Raw genomic sequence first — 22837 nt, forward strand, 5'->3', positions numbered from 1 at the left:
GTGGAAATGCAGCGTTTGCCACAGCCAGAGCAACGGTAAACCATGAGCCTGCCATGTGGTGAGCGTTACATAATACTCAAGAATTACCTGCCATGTGGTGAGCCTTACGTAATACTCAAGAATTACCTAATTGCCAGTCACCATTGTCTTGTCGTCAAGAGTTCGAGACCCTGAATAAAATTGTTGATGAGTTCCACAGTTTGAGGGAGATGGAATCAAAGATTAAGACACTAGTAATTCTTGAAGTGGTGAGACTTCTGCTGTCTACCAGGACCCCAGTCACATTTTGGTTAGAAGTGAGCCTTACCCCACCCTTCCTCCATCTCCAGGGCTCTGTCTGGGTCTGGCTATGCACCCTGACCTCACCTTACCTCTGCTCTATCTAATGCTTCACCCTGGATAGCTTAAGAAGGTTCAGAACTGAATTTTCAAATCACTTGCCCAATTCTTTCTTTTATAAAGCGTCTGTACATCAGCTGCGTACTTCTTTAGCCCGTGTGCTTTTTGGCTTGGCTTTGTTGTTTTTGTGTGTATTTGTGAATCTGCCTTCCTCGGTTTCTCACCACCCTTTTGTTTTGTTGTTTTGTGTTTAAGGCAGGGTTTCTTACTATCCTGCTCCCTGAATCAGCTAGACAGGTTGGACAACAAGCCGCAGGGATCCCTCCAGTCTCTGCCTCCTGAGCACTGAGGTCATACGCTCACACCATCACATGTACCTAGCTGCTGGGTCCTGAACTCTGATCCTCACACTTTTGTGGCAAGCATGTTATAGATTGAGGCATATATTCAGGCCCCGCGTTACGGATTTTTGAAGCAGAGTCTTCTTATGTAGCCCAGGCTGACCTCCAGGCTGTCCTCCAAGGTCATCCTTCCAATTGCTGGGATTATAAGTGTGCACCATCCTGCCCAGCCCGTTTTAGTCATCCTGAGTACATCATTAGGTAGTACGTTCACATTCTAGAATGTTTTTCCCTCTTACAAAACCTACCCCTGTATGGCACCATTCCCCACTGAGAGCTTCTCTCTTGAACCATCTCTCTTGCTTTTCCTCATGAAGTGTTAGGGGGGTCCCACCCTGACAGTAATAGTTAAAAAAAAAAAACTAAAATAGACAAACAAACAACAAAACACCACAGATGTAGGCTGAGGCGGTGGCCACAAGAGTGACTGAGACAAGTTAAAGGGATCAAGCCTAACACGACAGTGAAAGAGCCCCTTTCAGCAAGGAAGGTGTGGACCCTGATGCCCTCCCAGGGGCCCACTCAGAGCCCACCTCCCCTCAGCACACTAGGGTGCCTCTCCCAGCACTCACCATCAAAGTCCACATCTTCATTAGGCGAGTCGACCTCAGCCGTCCTCGGCCGTTTCTCTGTGTCCAGCTCTGCAATGATGGAGTCGAAGAAGGCGATGGCCTCGGCCACATCCGTGCTGAACTGGGAGTATTTCCTTGAGGCCGCTTTCTGCAACGGAAGAATGGGGCAAGGGGTGCTGAGAGAGAGAGCTGCCTGAGAGTTTTCTGAGTGCCAAAAATATGGAAAAGAATTAATATTCCTAAAACTAAATGCGTGTGGGGTTTGGTATTTGTGAGGTTCCAGAGGAAAATTTGATGGTCAAGATGTGGGTTTAACTAGGGTACTGATCACTGGACAGATGGGATCTTTTAAAAGATGGAATACTGTGTATCCACAAAGAAGAATAGAATCTGGTTGTTTGTTACAATGTAGACAGAACTGGAGGCCCTTTCTTTAAGTGAAATAAATCAAATACTGCAAGACAAACACCCCATGTAATCCTTCACATGTAGAAGTTAAAAGATTTTTTTTCTGGTAGAAGTAAAGGGTTTTAAAGCAATTGTCTCCAGAGAGGGGAGAGGAAGGGAAGAGAAGGGGAGAAGCACATAGAGGTCAAGGTGGGCTAACACAGACAGGACAGGTTCTAGAGTTCCATGGCACAGCAGAGGTTGTACTTACAACAATTTACTGTATGGTCTATAAAGAGCAAGAAGAGAGGCTTGAAGACGCGGCAGAAAGAGTAAGCGTTTAAGAAATCCTCACGGTGGAAATGCTCATCATCCACTCCTCTCTGCACACGCATATCAAAGCATTGCACTCTGCACATCAATGTGCATAACTATTGCACGTCAGTTAAAGAAATGTAAAGGCACATTTGATGGAGGGTCTTGTGGAAGGAAGATCCGCGGCCGCTGCAGAATTTCTTCTCTCAGAAGGGGACTGTGAGAGGGAGGACAACAGCATCTATTTCTAGCCTGGTCGTAGATTTATCATCAGACATGAGAGAAAATAATTTGCCCTTCTTTTGCCTTCACACCGGCTCCCAAACTGCTTTATAGGGAGGTGGCCTGGAGACCTTGGGAGACACCCACCTCATGAAGCCCGGGTACTGTGGTAGGCTCCACAGAGAACTTCAGGTGAGGTGGGCACGAGAGACACACGAACTGAGAAAAGCTCCGTGAGGCGTTCCAGAGAGACAAGCAGGACACTTGCTCACCAATGTGGGCTGTTGGATGGGACACGAAGTCCCATTCTGTGAGGCTTTGAGTGGGCATGGCATTAAACATGAACAGAATTAAGTCACGGAGCAGAATGTGGGGCGGCATCTCTAGGTGCACATTGTGGGGTACACCCTGTATGACTAGGAAGCAGTAACCACAGACTCCAATTCTTCCCTATTTTCTTTTCCTTTTTTTGAATTGCAAAGAACTTCCTTATAGGAAAGACTGTCAAAAGACCATGGCACACACCTGAATATCTTGTCTTAAAAGTGGGAGGTTATTCTCAGACATTTATCCAACCCTCTTTAAGGAGCTGCTGAAAATGAGAGCAGCGAGGGGAAGTGGGAAGCCCACTGCAAGGAGAGCTCATCCTCCCGCAGGCAGACCCTCCCGTGTTTCCGGAAGATGGAATGCAGCAAGAAGGAGGCTGGGGCAGAGACTGCAGTTCCCAGGACAGCAGGAGTAGAGAGAACAGCTGGGCACTATCTGAGCACCAGAAAGCCGAGACGCTGCAAATGTGGTGTCCTGGGTACCAAGGGCTGCGCGTGGTTTCAGGACTTCCGATGTGACTCACTTCAACCTCAGCTGCAGGCACAGCCTTGTTTGTTCCATGTTTCCTATTTGTGACTCTCTCCCATCTCTGACTTAGAACAGGGTGTGTCATGGAATGCAAGCCCCTTGACCTTGAACTCCACAGCTTCCGGAACTATAAGAATAAATCTATCTTCTTCATTAATTACTCAGCATCAGATTATCTGTTATAGCAACTGAAAATACACTAAGACCACAAGTTTTAAATTTTGGTGATTTCAAAAAATTCTTGTCTTCCCAGTCATTTGATGACAATGCTGCATTGTCTTCTGAGTTGTCTCTGAAGAGAAATCTGTAGCTTTTAATCTTTGTCCCATTGTATAAAATATGTCCTTTTCCCTCTCACCTTCCCAGCAGTTTTCTTATGAAACACCTAGGTTTTACTGTTGTGATTTATCTTCCTGATCATTATTTTAAGCCTCTGGATTCTGTGGTTTGTCATGTACAGTCCTCGTTGTAAAGCCACAGCTACTGGGCCCCCACCGCTTTCCTCCCTCCCTGCTTCTCTGATTGCATTTGAGTTGGTCCTCTACCGTCCCACACTTGCCAGAGCGCTGCTTGGCTCTTCTGTTAACTTTTGTTGTTGAGTTTGTTCTGAGCGTTTCTCATCTTCCATTCTGGCTTCACCTCTGCTGATTCCTTCCTTGTCTGTCTGCTGTCTGCTGGTGAACCCAGCATCTTAGTTAGGGTTCTGTTACTACAATAAAACACCATGGAGAGGAAAAGGTTGATGTCGTCTTACAGCTGTAGTCCATCACCCAGCAAAGTCAGGCCGGAAACCAAGGCAAGAACCAGAGGCAGAAACTGGAGCAGAGACCATGGAGGCATGCTGCTTACTGCCTGGTTCCCATGGCTTGCTCAGTCTCCTTTCATCTAGCACCCGGGACCAGCAGCCCTCAGGTGACACTAGCCACAGGGACTCAGCCCTCCCATATCAATCTTCAATCAAGAAAATGCCCACAGACTTGCCCAGGGGCTAATTAAGTGTTTCTTAACTGAGGTTCACTTTCCCCAAATAACTCTAGCTCGTGTCAAGTTGCCATAAAGAAAAAAAAAAAATAACTAGCCAGAGCAATTGATCCCTTGTGAACATGACACATAAGCTTGATTTTATTCAACTATAACCTTACCTTTCTTATTTATCCCAAGATTTTATTAAGACATTTGCATCAATGCCTCAATATAAAACATATTCCAGGTTTTGAAAGTCCCACATACTTTAAAAATTCAGATATCTTAAAACATTAGCTTCTTTAAAATACCCAAAGTCTCTCTCAAAGTTCAATTTCTCTATGGCATCCAGTCTCTCTAAAATCCCCAAAGTCTTTTTTAAATATCCAGTCTCTCTGAAATATTCAAAGTCTCTCTAAAATTCCAAAGTTTCTGTAAAATTCCAAAGTTTCTCTAAGATATCCAGGATATTGAGTTCCTGTAAAATCAAAATGCAAGTTTTTTTATTATTATTATTCCAAGAAGGAAGAACCAGAGCAGAGTCACAACATGAACAATGGAAAACTCAACTCCAAAAGGATAAATAATTCAGTGTCTGATGTCTGACGTTCAGAATGGTCTTCTGTTCTCCAGAAGATGCGGAGAGTCACGTTCTCTGGCCGCGCCCTCACAGCACACTCAGCCTGTCTCTCCAGCTCCAGCTACCTGTACTCCACAGCTGCCGCTGTTCTCAGAGGTCACCCCACAGTTCCGGCATCTCCAGATTGCTGGGGTCTCTGCAGCTGGGCCGCACCAATCGCCTCTCCTGGAATCTCTCTTCAGGAACTTTAACCCTGTCACACGGTACCAAGCCTTAACTTCCCTCCATAACCTCTTCAAACTTGGGTCTTCAGTTACAACTGAGGCTGCATCGTCCTGGTGCCAAGCTGATCCATGACCTCTTCGTGCCTTCAAACCCAGGACCATCTGAGGGATTCTTAGATACCCAGTTAAGCTGTCAGCACAAAGTACAGCCATGGCCTCCCTGTCCCACAGATTCTGTGTGCTGGCCCTGAGAAACACTTCCCTGAAGATTTTGCTTCCAAGATGCTTCCTCTTTCCAATCGCAGCTGATCCTTTTAGCTTCGGCTCACCAGAACCCCAGAAGTTTTGTTCAAACTTCGGAACCACCTGAGATTCTTTAATGGATTCTTTCAAACTTCCCTGTGGAATTTCAAAGGCCAGGCCTCCATTACCCGTATTGCTCTAAGCATTGTCCCCCAAGTTCCCACGACAGCTCATTAAGTTCAAAGTCTTTCCACAGCCCTCCTCAAAATGCGGTCCGGTCTGTCACAGCAGCAGCTACTAATTTCTGTCTTACATAGGATTTTTATTGCTGCAATAAAACACCATGACCAAAAGCAAGTTGGAGAGGAAAGGGTTGATGTCATCTCATAGCCACAGTTCATCAGCCAGCAAAGTCAGGCCAGGAACTCAGGGCAAGAACCATAGACAGGCCCTGAAGCAGGGACCGTGGAGGAGTGCCACCTTCTGTCTGGCTCCCATGATTTGCTCAGCCTGCTTTCTTATAGCACCCAGGACCACAAACCTGAGCGTGCCTCCTTCCAGTGAACTGGGACCTCCCACATCAATCATTAACAACAACAACAACAATAACAACAACAACAACAAATGCCCACAGGCTTGCCCATGGGCCCCACTGGTGGGTGACTTTTCACAGTTGAAGCTCCCATCCCAAATAACTCCAGCTTGTGTCAAGTAGACAGAAAAGGAACTAACACCTTCACCGGAGACCCTTCTTATTCCTGATGCATCTGTGAATGCTTTTCTAGTCTGGTCATTGGATTCATTCTGAAAGTTTCTGTCTTCTGACTGGAATTCTCCACCAGACATGTTTTCTACTCTTTCCACTCAGACTTTTCAGCATCAAAAAAACTGTTTAGAAACAGTTCACTCCGGCTGGTCCCAACATCCGTCACTCCGAGTCTTGTCTGTTTGGTGTCTTGTTTCTTGACACCTCTTCCGTTTGTTTCCCCTTCCTCGTGTGATGTTTTTGTTAAAATCTGCACATTTGTTGTCCATAGGCACTGTGGATACGGGTATCTGAAAGCTGTCTTTGCTTTGCTAGACCTTCAGTTTGGCTTTTTTGTCAGTCTTAGGCAGTCTGCTGATGTCAAACTCTTTTGTTGCTATGGTTACCATGTGTGGTTCATTTTTTAATCTCTCTTGAAACATCATGCTTAAAGTGGAGGCTAATTAATTTCCAAAGCGCTTCTTTCTCCTCGGTGTAGGTCCCCTCTGTGATGTGGTTGCCGGAGGCTCCTTTCTCCACTCTGTGGCTGTCTCTTGGCAGTGTAGGGACCTACTAGATGCTTGTCTGCATGGTAGTGGGAGGAAGGGAGACAGTTTGTTTTTATGATCAGTCCCAATCTTAGGTAGTACTTCTGAGAGGATGTGACCTCTCAGAAGTGGTGCACTCCTCTGCATCTGCTGTCTTGGACCCAATATCCCAGAAACTCCCCCACTCCCCTCCCCAGGAAACTTGTTTCAGGAGCTGTAGAAGAATAATCTGGCCTGAGGTTTTTACGATAACATCTGGAGGGAACCCTCAGCATCTGGTCTCTCCAAAAGGCCTGAACTGTAAGGGATACTGGCTTAGGGTCTGCCAGTCTTTGTGAGCATCCACTTATGATAACAGATAGAACTTCCTGTATTTGTGACCTTCTGGGCCTCCTCTGACTTCCCAGTTCCTGCTTTGCTATTGCCAGTTGTCAACAGGTCTAGGAGGTTTTGCAGGTACATAGTTGCCTTACTTAAGCAGGTACTGCTGTCCTGCTGAGGCAACATGATGAAGACAGGGAAAAGGGAAAGAGCCTCCTGTTGTATGGGAGGCCACTTGTTTGTTCCCGGCTGCTCATCCCCGAAATAATCACACAGAAACTATACTATTTGCAATAGTGTTTGGCCAATAGCTTAAGCGTATTTCTGTATTCCTGGCTAACTCATATCTTAAATTAACCCATCTCCATTAATCTGTGTATTGCCACAAGGTTGTGGCTTACCAGGTAAAAGTTCTGGTATCTGTCTCCAGCCGGGCTACATGGCTTCTCCTGACTCCATCTTCTTTTTCCCAGCATTTAGTATAGTTTTCCCCACCTAATTCTACTCTGCCCTATCAACAGGTCAAGGCAGTCTCTTTATTCATTAACCAATGAAAGCAACGCATATATAGAAGGACCTCCTATACCAGCCTCCTACTCCGGAGTCAGATTGAAGGCTCTCACCAGCGAAGAAACACAACTTCTATGCAATTAATTAACATTTGCTGCAAAGGCTGAAGATATACCGTTAATATTCTTTTCACATATAGATATTTTATGGTCGGATAACAATGTGTCAGGTTTAAGGCCTGAATGCCTTTCCCTAGACATGGCCTGAAATTTTTCAAAAAAGACTACTAACTTTGTTTGCAGTAAAGATGTTCTTCTTTCCTGCATCTTAGGGACCTTGCCAATTGTCATCTTGTGCAGTGCCCCCAAGAACCACCCTATGAGCTCACTTCGACTTCTGGGCCACTCTCTGAAGGCAGTAACTTCAACTTCACACCTCTCCTCAAATTCAATACATGAGTATTGTAAGATTACTCAAAGGAGAGGTAGCTTCCTGCTACTCCTCTCTGAGAAGCTCACACCCACGGTGCTGGGTGTGTCACCAGCTGTCCTGGCTGTGTCTTCCTTTCTTTGGAGTGCTTCTCCGTTTTTCCCCCTCAAGCCTTGTGTTAAAGCTTACATGAAAATATTAATAAACTCTGCTTTATACACTAGCCAGTCCTGAAATACTTCTCTGCATCAGAGTTAAGAATCCTGCTTTGGCCTGAGGTTTTGGCCTAAATTCCTAGAGCTGTCGGGAGTGACAACTGACAACCGGGAGCTCTGCTCCTGCCTCTGCCTCCCCCAGTGAATACCAACACTTACAGCAAGCTGCATCCAATTCTCCCCTTGGATTTTAGTTTGGCCGATTTCCCAGGGACCTCAGCTATCTGGTGCTGCCAAGAAAAACCATGAACTTGCTGCATATTTGGGTTGTTGCTGTAGAAATGGGTATGAACAAGAAATGGCTTGGGTACGGCTCATTCTTCAAATTTCAGAACCTGGGAAAGGGAGGCAGAGGATCAGGAGTTTATGGCCTTCTAGGCTGTATGACACCCTACTTAAAAACATAAGATAAAATACTAAAAAATAAAGTGGAGCTATAGCTCAGTGGTAGAGCACTTGCCTAGAACAAATGAAGCACACAGTTCAATTCCCAATATCATCAAAACATAAGCTAATTAATTGATTAATTACATTAACTAAAATGAGAATCTTGTTTTTCCTAGATCTCTACATCCTGAATATCTCTCAAATTAATGTTATAATTTTCATTTTTCTTTTTTTTGTATCTATTTTACATTGAAACAAAAATAACTTCCTATATCTTACTGTACAAGATCAAGTCAAAACAAGACCAATATCAATCTTGAACGCTTTTTGAGACAGGATTTCTCTGTGTAACAGTTCTAGCTGTCCTGGAACCGGCTCTGTAGACCAGACTGGCCTCGAACTCATGGAGATCTGTCTGCGTCTGCCTCCTGAGTGTAGTTTTAAGCACTACTCTTTTGTTTAATGCTTTAAAAGTCACAACAGCACTCATGGTTTCACCAAATTTTGAACCATTGCTCAAAACAGAGGGTGTTTCCATGACAGTCTCTTCTTCTTGTGTCCTGGATGCTTTAATTAATCTTTGTCTGTCTTCCCAAGATTTCTTTTTGGACATATAAGCAAACATGTAGACCACACACAGAGTGATGAAAACCTATAATCCCAAGATTCAGACGACTAAAACAGGAGGTTGGTGAGTTAAAGACTAGCCTTGGCTACACAGTGAAATGAGTCTTATCAAGAAAAAGAAAGTGAGGACCCAGGAAACAGTTTAGCAGATAAAGGTACTTAGTGCAGAACTCTAATAACCCTGAATTCGAACCCTGGAACCCACATAATCATAGAAGGAGATAGTCTCTGACCTCCACATTTATGCCATGCCATGACCCATACATCCATCATGTTCACACACACATAATAATAAATAGATAAATTTTCTGTTTTTCTCCTTATTATGGTGTTTTGCCTGTGTATATGTCTGTGTACCACGTGTGTGCAGTGCCCTTGGAGCTGAAAAGAAAGCACTGGATATTTAACCAGAGTATTGTAGCTACAAGTGGTTGTGAGCTATTTCATGGGGGCTGGGAATCCAATCCAAGTCCTCTGGAAAAGCATCAAATGCTCTTAACCACTGAGCCATCTTCCTGGGGTCTGGGAGACAGCTCAGAGGTTTGCTGTGTGAGCGTGGAGACTTGAGTTTGGATCCACCGAACCCACATGAAGTCAGGCGAGGTGATAAACACCTGGAGAATCCCCAGGAAGGCTAGCCTGGTTTACACAGCAGTGAGCAAGAGTTCCCATCTCAGACACAGCGGAAATCAAGCACAGATTGATCAATCAACCCCAAGTTGCCCTCTGATCAACACATAGGCACACATCCATTCACACACATGGACAGGCACACATGGACACACACACACACACACACACGCACACAAGATTTTCAGAAAGAAACAGCGAGTGTATTTATGCTCATGTTTATTCAGTGAGTCATACATAATACACACCTCTGAACACTGCCATCCTCACTCTGTGCCCAGAGTTCAGCTCCCTAGTCTACAGAGAACCATCTTGTCCCTCTTAATAGCTGTATAGTTTTCCATTATAGCCATGCACCATGGCAACAAATAATCTTTGGATTATTCTTCAACTTCGACTCCAGCAATTAGTGCCACAATGAAGAGTATCACGTCTGTGTTGTTTCGAACATTACCAATAGGGGTCTAGCTTTAGGTAGAGCTGGGTGCCTGAGTACCAAGTATTAAAGCCACAGTGGTGAGTAGATGACAGCTGCGTGTTTCCTTCATGGGTCCCCTTGGAAACGCCTCTGAGTGCATGTGGGGATATTTTCACATGCAGAAGATGAGGCTTGCTTCTAATCTTTCCACCTTCCATGGTCTCCCTGACCCACACTTGTGACAGTTCCTCCTCTCACACACCCAGAGGCTGAGGGTTTCAGGATCCAGCTGACATTACAGGAGAATCTACCTTACAAAGAGGTGACCAGCAGGATGGGGTGTCCGTCACCAGCACACTGAGTGAGCTCAAGAGTCCTACAGCCAGGATCTCGGAAGTCCAGGTAGACTCCACTGTTTCCTCTGCTCCTGAACTGTTTAGAAAGGCCTGGTGTAAGCCATGTAGCCTGCTTCCTGGGGTAGGCTGATGGCCCCTTTGCCATTTGTCCTTATCCAGCTACTGGGAAGGGGTTGTCCATGCCAGAGAACAGCAGGTACTCGCTTGCGCTATGCTTATTATTGTCCAAGCTCCCCTGGCCCTGTTGCTTCATCACGCTGAAACTTGAATTGCTCTTCCTGGGAGGAATCTTTTGCACGTTTCCAAACCAAACCCCATTACAGTTCTCACTTCAGTTTCTGATTCCCTGGAGGCAAATGCCATTATTTTTCTGCATTTACTCTGTCATCCTGCCTTACTGGCACCTAGGCTGCTTCTTTTCTTCAGGGCTCTGTGAGTTATTATCTGCAGACCTGAGTCCTTCCATAGGAACTTCCCATGTAAACAGCAACCAGAGGAGGGGAAGGGAGATGCTCACTGCACCCAGTGCCAGGGAAACCTCCATGGGCCTCTAGTCCCTTTCACCCTTTCCAGCCTGTCTATCCGTGCCCTCCTACCCCACCCTCCCCCACCCCAATGGTCAGAGAGTCATTTCCTGCCTTCCCTCCTCTTTGAAGTCCTCACTGTAATGGAAAAATTAAAAATGCTGCAGGATCCCTGGCGGCAGCAGGCAGCAGAAATGCTGTTGGTCCCCAAGCAGTGGTAGCGGGCCATGTGTTGGCAGGCAGCCGGCCCTGAGAGCAGCCAGCCCCAGGCAGAGATGTCTGCCAGTCCTGCGAGTGGTGGCTGATCCCAGGCAGGGAGACACATGGAAGGCAGGCAAGAGACAGAGACATGAATAGGCATGCTATGCTGAGTGATGTTGGATATTTATTCAGGGGTTTATGGAGGGGGAAGGGAAAAGGGGAGAAGAGCAGAGAGAGAGAAAGAAGAGAGAGGGGAGAGACAGAAAGGGAGAAATGGGGAAAGGCAGGAGCTGCCTCTCCAAGAGGAAGATGGAAAAAAGAGAGACTAAGGTTTCAAGCAGGAAGGAAGACCAGCCTGCCTCTGTGGATGAGGGTGGGAGTGGCTTGTCTCTTAAAGAGACAGAACAACCATTACACTTACCCTGATTGCCACAGACAGAGCTGGGCATGCTCTTCCATGCTAGTGTTCTGCCTTGTATGCGTGGGTCCACCCGTTGGACACTGAGTCATGCCCACTGCTGCTCTACTCCTCTTTTGGCCAGGCACACAGGGTGCAGCGCACCCTCTACAAAATGGGATCTAATCAGAGGACTTTGAGATAAGCTTCAAGAGCTCCAACTAACAACATTATCCTGCCTTTTGCCATCCTTGCCCATAGGGATCAGGATGATGTCAAAAACAATATATATCTTTATTTCTTTTCTTCCTTTGTTTTAGGCCCATCTGGTCTGGAACTCACAGAGATCCGCCTGCCCCTCCTTCCTGAATACTGGGATTAAAGATGTGCACCCAAATACCCAGCTCCAGCATGCATCTGTTCTTTTAACACTACGGTATTGAAAGAGTGAGGTGCCCATAATTGAATGGGATTTTATGTTTTAAAAAGTGAGAGTTCATGAAACAAGACCTATCTATAAGCAAAACAACTCCAAGGAAGTAGTCACTGGGATTTGAATGCAGGCATGCACACAGCCGCATGCCCATTCTTCACAGAGAAGCTAGCTGATAAACTTGTCCAACCTGAAGGAAAACTCAGTGAAGGAGACAACAGAGCTGAGGAGATCATACAAAGAGATAAAAGAGAGGAAATAACCCTAGAACCACTCATTGTTGCTGCTGTCTATGACACTTAACCACTGTAAGAGGAAAGACATAAACTCTCAGTCAGCAGCAGCCAGGTCCTGTGTTTGTCTGGAACTTCCCATTTGCTGTGGAAGCCCCACCTCTCTCTCCAAACCCTGCCCTCTCAGAAAATCTACAACAACAACAACAACAACAACAAAGCCCGAAAAGTCTAGTTCCACATTCTTGGCAGCTGCAGTGGCTCCTCCCCTGAAGTTGCCAGCTGCCCAAGTCCCACCCAAAACACACCATACTTGGGCACACACCTTGTCTGTGGCAGACACGTCTTTGTCCCTCAACCATAGGCTACAGAAATACCCCAATTTTGCTGGCCATGTGATTGTGATTTTTCTCCTGCCTTCATCTCTGGGATCTGGAGGAGTCACCTGGGAGTTGCTTTGTCCAAAATAAAACTAGTCTTTTACTTTTAAAATTCAGCTTGATCCGGCTTACTGATTCGCCAAAGAAACCTTTTATTGGGGTACAGAAAACCTACTACTCAGACCCCAGGCCAGGTGGGTCTGATGCTGTTTACCTGAGGCTAATATGGATCCCACAGGAAGGAAGCTCAGTTCCCAGAATGCCCCTGTTTCATATCTGCTCAATGTCCCAGGTCATTGTTCTATCTGTGCTTCTGATTGTGATTTATGATTCTTGGAAAGAAGCTGCATCTGCAATGACTGTGTTGTGGGTTCAGAGGTTGATTACCTTATCTCAGGCTAATTTTAGTCCCCCAGATAGCCTACCTCTGTGTCAGTACTAATATTCTGTGAAAAATTCGATATCTGGACTCTTTTAATCTGGCAGACCCACCAGCTCCCATCAACCCAAAGGCTAGACGAGACCCTATAGAGAGATTCCTCCATCTTGTCTGTTTCTCTGGCATACCCACCAATGTATTTTTTTAATTGCCTTGATTTATGACTTTCCTTGTTCTGTTACTATAAAACTACACAAAACTGCTTCCAGTTATCTTTGGGAAGACCTGAATATATGTTCATGGGTCATGGGAACTTAAATACACTCCATGATAAATCACAGCTTTTATTCCTTTGAGGTGAGAGCTGCTTGTTTCAGCATGACCAAAATAAATCAGGTTTCCTACTACCTCCTCCTTGGATTGTTAGTTTCTGACAGAGACTCATGTGACTCTGCTGTTAAATGAAGCCTGTTATGAAGAAAATCCATGAAGAAAGGTAAAGGGACAGATGGGGCAAGGTGTGCTGTACAGGGGAATCAACTACCATGCCCCCTAGGGGGCGCTACAACCCCAAACCGCCACTTGTTCTACTTGCTGGTAGAAAAACTTCTGAACCCAAACTTTCTGGGGGTTATAGGGAGTCTGTTTCATAGATAACGACTGATCAAATCATTGGTCACTAGTAACATGGTCAACCTTTCTTCATGCCCAGAGGGCTGCAAGTCCCAAGCTCTCACCTGGCTTTGGGCTTTGTCTGCAGCCAGCCCCTTCCTATGCTACCAAAGGATTAGTGCACAAAGGCAGCCCAGTGGAGATCCTAAGGCTTTGAGAAGATTAATGCTAGGAAACAGAGATCAAGACAAATACCCATCTCATTGCATCATGCAAATGGAGAAGACACTAAAAGTTAATGGCCACCCACAAGTCATGACTCTAGGAATCTCTGGTTTAAAAGTTCAGTACTTGGGAAACCAAAGCAGGATTGTCATGAGTTCCAGGTTAGCCTGGGCTCCAGAGTTAAGACACCTTGACTCAAAAAAAAAAAAAAATGTAGCATAAATAAATAAGATGCCTTAGAGACCACAGAGTAAGATATACTCATACATAATCTTTTAATAATAATAACTTAAAGTGAGTTTTTAATTTTTTTACCTTTTAATTTTTTACTTATAAAAGTTATTGAGACCCAGCTGCTTAAGTAAACTTGTTATTACACACACACACACACACACACACACAAGTATTGAGGCTGCCAGATTTGACAAATAAAAGTATGGAATGAGAGCTAAGCTTTGATTTCACACAATGAGTAATTTTTTTCAGTAACTACCAAGGCTGCGATGACATCCCAGCCCTCAGAATCACAGCTGTTCCTCCCAGGCAGCATAACCACTCGAGCCTAGGAGTTCAAGACCAGCCTGGGCAACACAGCAAGACTCCATTTCAAAAACTAACAAACAGAAGCAAAACATAAAGACTCATCTCTCGTTTACTGGAAATTCTAATTTATCTGGGTATCATTTGTTTCAGTTTGCAACGCCAGTGTGGAAAAATAAATGATTGACAAAATACACACCTAAACTACTATAGTAATTATTTTCAGATCATGGACTTCTAAGTTATTTTTATTTTCTTCTTCTATTTCTTGTGTCCTATAAATTTTATCTAAAGAGCAAATATATCTTTCTAAAATCATACCTTGTGAAACTGAGCAGCTGTGATGGGCTGTCCCTGAGAGCTAAGCATCACCAGGAGAAACCTTTGATGATTTGACAAAACTTAGCTGCCTGTGTGGCCTTTCTCTGCAGTCCAGCTGTGGTCCAGCCACTGTTAGAGTTTTCCACACTTCAGTGGGTTCTTGGCACCCTTGTGATAGCAGGGGACTTTCTTCAGTCAGGTGACAGGGAGAGGTGTGCATTTTACAGCTAGTTCCTTCATGCACTGTCCAAGCTGCTCAATGCTAGAAGGTCCAGGGAAGAATTAATGCTCTTTTGTCTGACAGAGATGGGTGAGCAGGAACCCTGACTTAAATAACAAGCATCCTACACACTGCGGGCCCCACAGGAGTCAACCCCCTCCCCAGATGACCCCTCCTCAGCTAGCTTGAGCTCTAGGAGTGTTTCTTCACAATGCTGAGATTGAATACAGGTCCTCATGCTTGCAGAGGCTCCTAGCCATATTTCCCCAGCCCCATAAAAAACTGATGTAAAACCATTCAAAGCAAATGGCGTCTTAAAGAGTCATTAGCTGTAATGCACATATTATCTATAGTTTGAGGACACCAAAAGGCAGTCACTTAGGGGCTCTGAAGTGTCGCGTTGAAAATGGTAAACTCCATCTTATCTTCATTCTCTCTTTCTCTCTCTCTCTCTCTCTCTCTCTCTCTCTCTCTCTCTCTCTCACACACACACACACACACACACACACACACACACACCTGAAATGGAGGATGGAAATATCCAACAAGATGGCAGTTAAACTTTCATAGCTCAAAGTGTCTCAGCATCACTGACTTGGACATTTCAAAGGGATGAGCTTCGCAGGCATGAACGAGAGCTAGTTTTTAAGCCAAATGGAGCCAAGGAATGATTACAGGGAAAGAAAGAGGTAAAACAGCTCAAGACATCAGCAGCAGGAAGCAGCACTGTATATAGAGAGGAGCAAGGAGAGGGCCCCCAAAACCTAAGCAAGCAAGTCTGGGGGGGCAGAGTAAGGCACAGAGGACACTGGGCTTCCTCGTCCTCTTTGATGTGGGGTGATGGCAGAAGAAATGGCAAAGCGGCAAGACAGAGGTTCACCATCCTTAGGGAGAGAGTATCTTCAGCGGTCTTCATGTTGCTACTTTGTACTGAGTCAAAGTCTTTTTGGGTAGCCCCCAAGTCAGCCTCGGACTCACCCTAAAGCCCAGGCTGGCCTTTAATTGACAATCCTCCTGCTTCGGGCTATTCAGAGAAATTTTCCCCAACATTTTTATTACGCACGTGCGCGCGCACACACACACGTGTGCACACACACATACATATTCTCTGTGTGAGAACAGGAATAGCATCTCATATACCATGGACAGTTCCTGACAAACAGTGTGCTCTCCATGGACGTGCTAATAAGTGAATAACACACGAACCCTAAAACATCACTGAAGACATTGTCAACCACACAACCCAGGGATCCTTACGTCGGGTATCACATAAGAAAGTTTAAAATCCAAAGTCAGTGGAGGGGGTGAATGTCACTTCCCTAAGCAATGGGCCTGGTGCTTTCATATCAACAGAATTTTGAACAAGTCCAGATCTTCCTTGTGTCTTCGCTGTCCAGCAAGTACCCAGGAAAATTTGAAGATCTATCTGGATTAGCTCAATGACGGTGCGTGCTTTTGCATGGCCCTGGCTTTCTATGGATGTTTCTTCTTTCCTAATTGCCCAGCCTCTGCTGCCCCTTCATTACTCTGGTGTGCAGGTCATCTCGGGTGCTTTGAGTGAACGTGTGGAAATGATTTGAGGAAAGAACGCCTACCCACAGTGAGGAGCCCATCACAGCTCTGCATTGTTAGCTTGGCCCATTGTTCCAGACATTTCGAAGAAGTGAAGGTAAGGGCATGTGACCTCAAGACCTCAAGGCTGTGGAGCCCCAGGGTGTAGTTCAACCAGCAGCAGCCACAGGAAGAAAAATGTGTGCACAGATTGGCATGCCTTCTGGTCAACTTCAGTCAGGTTTCTCCTGAGGGAAAGCAGCCTGGGTCATGCAGTCTCTGCTCGGGTAGTCTGAGTGCAAGTTACAAGTAATATCCCACCCCCAGTGCCACCGAGGCCTCTTGAGGAGGCCCACATAGTACATGACTCAATCCTCCATCTCCAGTGGAAAGACACAGGGACCCACTGACAACAGTATCTGATACCATCAGTGTATGGCCTTAGAAAACCCCGCTGGTGCCTCCATGTCAGATATGGAGGATGTTTGGGGATGGGTCCTGACATGCTTCAGTGGGGCCACAAGGACAAGACATGGGGCACGGGAAGCTCCTGCCTCTTTTCACTGACGCGAACATCCTGCCTCCAAGCCAGAAGGAATCTTGCCCTATTGATTCAAAGACTCTACATTCTGGGAAATGTCCTTCTGACATATGTGTTATTCTGTGTGTTGGATATTGTAACATTTGAGCATCCAGGCTGCATCTCAGATACAGCTAATGTCCTGCACTGACCAAAAATCCTCAGGTATGATTTCTGTTGTTTCCATGTATATATATATGTGTGTGTGTGTGTGTGTGTGTGTACATTTATAGTGCGTACTGTGTATATAGTGTATGTAGATATATAGATAGATTGTGTGTGTGTGTGTGTGTGTGTGTGTGTGTGTGTAAGGCAGAGGATAATGTTCAAGAGTTGGTCTTCCAACATGTCAGTCCTGGTAGTTTACTCTGGTTGTCAGGCTTGGTAGCAGATCCCTTTAGTTCTGAATCATCTTGTAAACCCTATGGTTGCCATTTTATAAATGTTATAAACAATGTGATTTATTCATTATCATGATCTCTTTCTCTGTGGTGTGGGAGAGAAGGCTGACACACTATCTGACTGTGACTCTCACCTATATGGTCTTATTATATACCCACCCTAGGCTTGTCTCCCTTCCGGTTTGTTCTCCCTCCTTCCCTCCCTATGGGAGTTCTTCCAGGCTCAGGGTTTCTCCACAGAGCTGGGATAGCAAACCCTTGGCACCCTGGTGCTTAAGAGAGGCCTATTAAAACGCCTTACTCCAGAGCAAGACAAAGTGCCAGTCTTGATCCAATGGTGTACTTTAAAATAAAGCTGTGTGTCATGACCAGTATGTAAACATAGAACGGACCAGGAAGACCAGAGTACTGTGGAAACACTAAAGTGCCAAGCAGGGAACATAAAAACGTTTACTTCTTTAAAAAAAATGGTTACATACTTGGGTAAACTGAGTCAATATCAAAACAAAGAGGAAAAGATGATAACATCCAGGCTCTAGCATTTGGGGAGGGATGAGGGGCTGCCACAGCACTCTGGGATTACAGGAAGCATGGCTCACTTGGAAAAGCCAAAACTTACAAAAAATGCCAGACCACACACACACACATGCACACACACACACACACACACACACACACACACACACACACATACACACACACACGTTTCCAATGGTGTCTGCTCTAGACTCCAGTCAAAGAGAAATGAAAAAGATACTGGTTTTGCTTCAGATCCAGCAGAGTCCCGCTACAGTCCATCCAGGGGATACACATTTGAACAAGGCTCAAGAAGATGTGATAAATGCTAGAAGAGAGGTGCAGGGGCTGGTGAGATAGCTCAGAGGGTAAAGGTGCTTGCTGCCAAGCCTGACCATCTAAGTTAGATCCCTAGGGTCCATTTGTTGGAAGCCAAGAACCAATGGCCACAAGTAGGCTTCCGACCTCCACATGTGAGCCATGGCATGTGTGTCCACCCATCCACCTACACAAATAAATAAGTAAACATAATAGAATAGAGGTGCATTTATGCTAATGCTGGAGAAAAGAAAATAAAGCTAATTCTATGGACAAGTATGTATACACCTATAACTGTCCTGAACAAGGATGGTGTAGAGCTAACATATTGTTGCCCAATTCTGAAGGTCTGAAGTCGTAGGGTAATGGTGTGGAAAGGGTCATGTTACCTCCAACAGTGCTGGGGAGGCTCAGCTCTCAGTCATTCCTCTAACTTCCAGCAAGCTTCACTTTGTGGCAACATGACTGCAGTCTCTGAGGCCTTTCCCAGTCCTCTGCAGCAGAATGCAGTCAGCCTCTTACAAGGACAGCAATCATAGAAAAGAGACCACTTTACCAACGTGGTTTTGTCTGAACTAGTTATATCTGCAACAAGACCTGATTGTAGCCACCCTTGTTGTCAGAGACTGTTCATTCCCAGCCACTCAGAGCCAAAATAATCTCACAGAAACTACATTATTTGCAATACTGTTTGGCCAATTGCTTAAGCATATTTCCTGCTAGCTCTTATGTCTTAAATTAACCCATTTTTATTAATCTGTGTATCACCATGTGGCTGTGGCTTACTGGCAAGGTTCGGGCATGTCTGTCTCCTGCTATATGGCTAGATGGCATCTCACTGACTCCACCTTCTTTCTCCCAGCATTCAGTTTAGTTTTCCAACCTGGCTCTACTCTGCCCTATCACAGGCCAAAGCAGCTTTTTTATTCATTAACCAATAAAAGCAACACATGTACTGAAGGACCTCCTACATCACACCCTGACAAAAGAGAAGAATTTATAGAATCTTGTGCCGTTTTATTCACAGTGAGAACACTGAACCAGTGGGCCCCTGAAAACTGGAATTTCTTTTGTTTCTCATGCTGGAGAGAGAGAAAGGTTGACTTCCTGGTGCCAGAGGAGGACCTTGCTCCCCAGGAAAATATTTAACACAGTTCTGACATTGTATCAGATCACCTTTCAAGACAGACTAGAACCCAGCAATGATGGGTCAGGGATGAACGAGACCACACTGTGTGGCTATGTGTTCTTCCTGCCCTCTGCTTAAATGTTTTCTCTAGAACCCCAAAATAATCCTATGTATCACTTCTTTATCTACTTCTCTTCCCCGTGTGACCACACTGAATTCATCTCTCTCTGCTTTTCAAATCCCTTGACTCTTAATTGGTCTGTTGAGAACAGGAAGCTGAGCCTGTCTTGTTAGGGCTGCCAGGGACCAGGCTTTGACTCTAAAATCTATAGTAACAATTTTGGCCAAGCCATGAGATCCTGAAAAGAACTGACTACCAAACCTCTGCATGCTTCATTTTTTGCACTGATTTTTTTTCTAACTCATTACATGCTAGCATCTCTGTTCTTGGCATGGCTACTTTAAAATGTATAGGAATATAAATGTTTGGGGGTCAGTATCTGTACTACGTTAATGTGAAGGAGCCATCCACTCTCTGATTTGCCTTTTACTGGGTTCTTTCTCCCTTACTCTCTCTCTCCCCCATTTTTTTCTTTGTTCTTTGAAAAAGCTGTTAGTTGAAATATAGGAATTCAAAAATTAACTGTAGAGGCTGGAGTGATGGTTCTGTATATGAGCATGTACTACTCATCCAGAGGACCAGAGTTCAGCTCTCTGCATTCACACCAGGCAGCTCACAATCCCTACTAACATTCAGAATCTGAGCAGATTTATTCTGTATATAATAGGCAATAGCTGTTATAAAGCCTTGCCCCCATGCTTTTAAAGGGTAATTAACTATTGAAAGGGTAATTAACTAATTAAATATGCTAATGTTATGCGCCCAAAAAAGGTCTAAGCAGGCTTTTGCTCAGTAAACTTCAAGTATAAACTTAAAAGAGAAAAATGTATAGGACAGGCCTGTACATAGAGACACCCTTACACAGTTTCTGAACTTTGCTCCATGGAAAATATACATGTATTTTGTTCATGATGTGATGGGAGAATTTATCAAGTGGAAAGACAAAGTTGTCACTCAATGTCGAGTCACCATTAGCAAATAATGCACTGTATTATGAGCAATGTTATGAGATTAGGTATTTGCACATCTAATTCTGCAGTACGTACATTATGAACTTACCAAGCTAGTGCAAACCTCATTCACAAAAAGGTAGTATTAGATTTAGAGTCTCTACATTAGGTCATCTGATATTTATATTTTAAACAGAATTTTTTGTTTTGTTTTGTTTGTTTGTTTTTCGAGACATGGTTTCTCTGTGTAGTTTTGGTGCCTATCCTGGAACTAGCTCTGGTAGACTAGGCTGGCTTCGAACTCACAGAGGTCTGCCTGCCTCTACCTTCTGAGTACTGGGATAAAAGGTGTGCACTTCCACTGCCCAGCCAGAAAATGTTCTTATAATGTATCCAACAGAGTTTATCATGCTGTATCTGCTAGAGGCTTACACTCTGTTGGATACATGATACATAATAATTTTATCATGTTGTATCTGCTAGAGGCTTACAATTATTATTATTAGAAATCTTGTTCATTTTTAAATGATTTTTAGGTATGAATTTAATGATCATCCAATGACTATATCAATAAATGCTTTGTCTGGAGTATAGATATATCTATGAGAAAAATAAATCTTAAAAGATTTATATGTAATTAGGTTAACCATAAACAAAGTGCTGTCTACAGGGTCCTTTTAGTAAAGTTTTTAAAAATGCTTTTTGTCCAAAACAATTAGTGATTCTTAGATTACTGATCTACTTTTGATAAAATTTTAAAAGGGTTAACTCTAACTTGAAAAAATAAAAATTTAATGTTTTTATCTTAGTTTTTCCAAGTCTGCTTTCAGAAGAATCAGAGTTCATTTAAATTTCTGTTTAGGTTGAAATGATTTTAAAGACTTCTTAGCTCTAGTTATATGAGTCTATCACACACATTGCACTAGGTACTATCTCTTTATGATAATTGATACGATTTTATCGAAACTATAAAAATATTTCAAAATAACTTTAAAGAATTTCACAGGGTCAAATTTTAATGCACCAGGGCTGGGGAGGTAGCTCAGTGGGAAAAGTGATTCCTGAACAAGCTTGACAGTCAAGAGTTTGAATCTCTAGCACCTACCCCAAGTTGGAGGCAGACAGGCAGATCCCAGAAGATACTGACCAGTAAGCCTGGCCAAAAGAACTCAGTGGGAGACCCTTCCTTAAGGAGGTAATGTAGACAGAAATAGAGAAGGCTATCCACTATCCTGCTCTAGGTGAGTACCCACACAGTCAGCATCCACACATCTCTGAGCACATACCACATATGCGCATGCACGCGTGCGCACGTACACACACACACACACACACACAAACACACACACACAATTTAATGCACTCGTATAAAACTAGAACTTAATTCTCTGTGTCTAAAGTAAGAAAGCACAAGTTAAATGCATGTCCCTTCTGCCTTACATAAGCCTTCTAAGATGTAGTACTTAGGAGAATGACTGAGTTACTTTCTTTTTGCAGTGAGAAGACACCATGACCAAGGCTACTTATGAATGAGTTTGTTGGGGCTTGATTACCACTTCAGAGGGTTGGAGTCCATGACCATTATCGCAGGGAACATGGCAGCAGGCTGAGAGGCATGATGCTGGATCAGTAGCTGAGTGTTTACATTCTCATCCACAAATAGGGGGCAGAGTAAGAGAATTAACTAGAAATGGCATGGCTTTTTCAAACTTCAAAGCCCACCCCAATAGTGACATGCCTCTTGCAAAAAAGGCCACATCGTCTAATCTTTCCCAAATATATATATATTTATATTTATATAATATATAATATATATATAATATATATAATGGATATATATTATATCCATTCTCATTCAAACAAACTCAGAGAACATGTTCCCAAGCTGATGTCCTCCCAGGGCAGTCCCTAACTGTACCATGAACTGGTCCTTTAGGCAATGATAACTAGATAAGCCCTACTACTGGCCATGTTTAATTATCAAAAGGCAATGGTACTGGCCATCAAGTAGTACAGCTTGTCAGTACTCGATTTTTCAGAGTTTTTTTTTTCTTTTTAGGATTTATTTGTGTTATTTTTATGTGTATGTGTGCATGTATGTGTGAGTGAACGTCATGTGTGTGCTTAGGGAGGCCAGAGAAGTCTCTGGATCCTTGGAGCCTGAGTTACAGGTGGTTGTAAATGACCCAATCTGGGATCTTTGCTTGGGTCCTCTGAAAGAGCAGCGAAGGTTATTGACCTGTTTGCCATCTCTCCAGCCCTACAAACTAGTTTTCTTTAAGTATTTTTATTTATGGGCCGTCTTTTATATTCATCTTATGTAACTCACTGGCCACCACTTGTTGATATCCTGTAAAAGCAGTTTCTAACAAAGGACCCTGGACTAAACCCCCTCACACACACACACACACACACACACACACACACACACACACACACGATACTAGGAGATCATCCATAGGACAGACAGCATGAAATTCAAGAAAAAACTTCAAGTGGGCTTGGCCTAAGAGCCATTC

At 44.2% G+C, this 22837-nt stretch overlaps 1 protein-coding gene across 1 annotated transcript in view; it reads right to left on the minus strand.

The window, feature by feature from the left end:
- The window catches only part of C12H13orf42 (chromosome 12 C13orf42 homolog), a 34901-nt gene that overhangs the window by 6684 nt on the left and 5380 nt on the right, over positions 1-22837 (minus strand). Inside the window, exons 2-3 of the mRNA XM_087912175.1 lie at positions 10108-10134; positions 1313-1460 (exon numbers count right to left, since the gene is read on the minus strand). Coding sequence (XP_087768301.1) covers positions 1313-1460; positions 10108-10134 — 175 coding nt within the window. The remainder of the gene's footprint in view (positions 1-1312; positions 1461-10107; positions 10135-22837) is intronic.

The sequence above is a fragment of the Myodes glareolus genome, chromosome 12, assembly GCF_982192425.1.
Source record: "Myodes glareolus chromosome 12, mMyoGla1.1, whole genome shotgun sequence".
Classification (NCBI taxonomy): Eukaryota; Metazoa; Chordata; class Mammalia; order Rodentia; family Cricetidae; genus Myodes; species Myodes glareolus.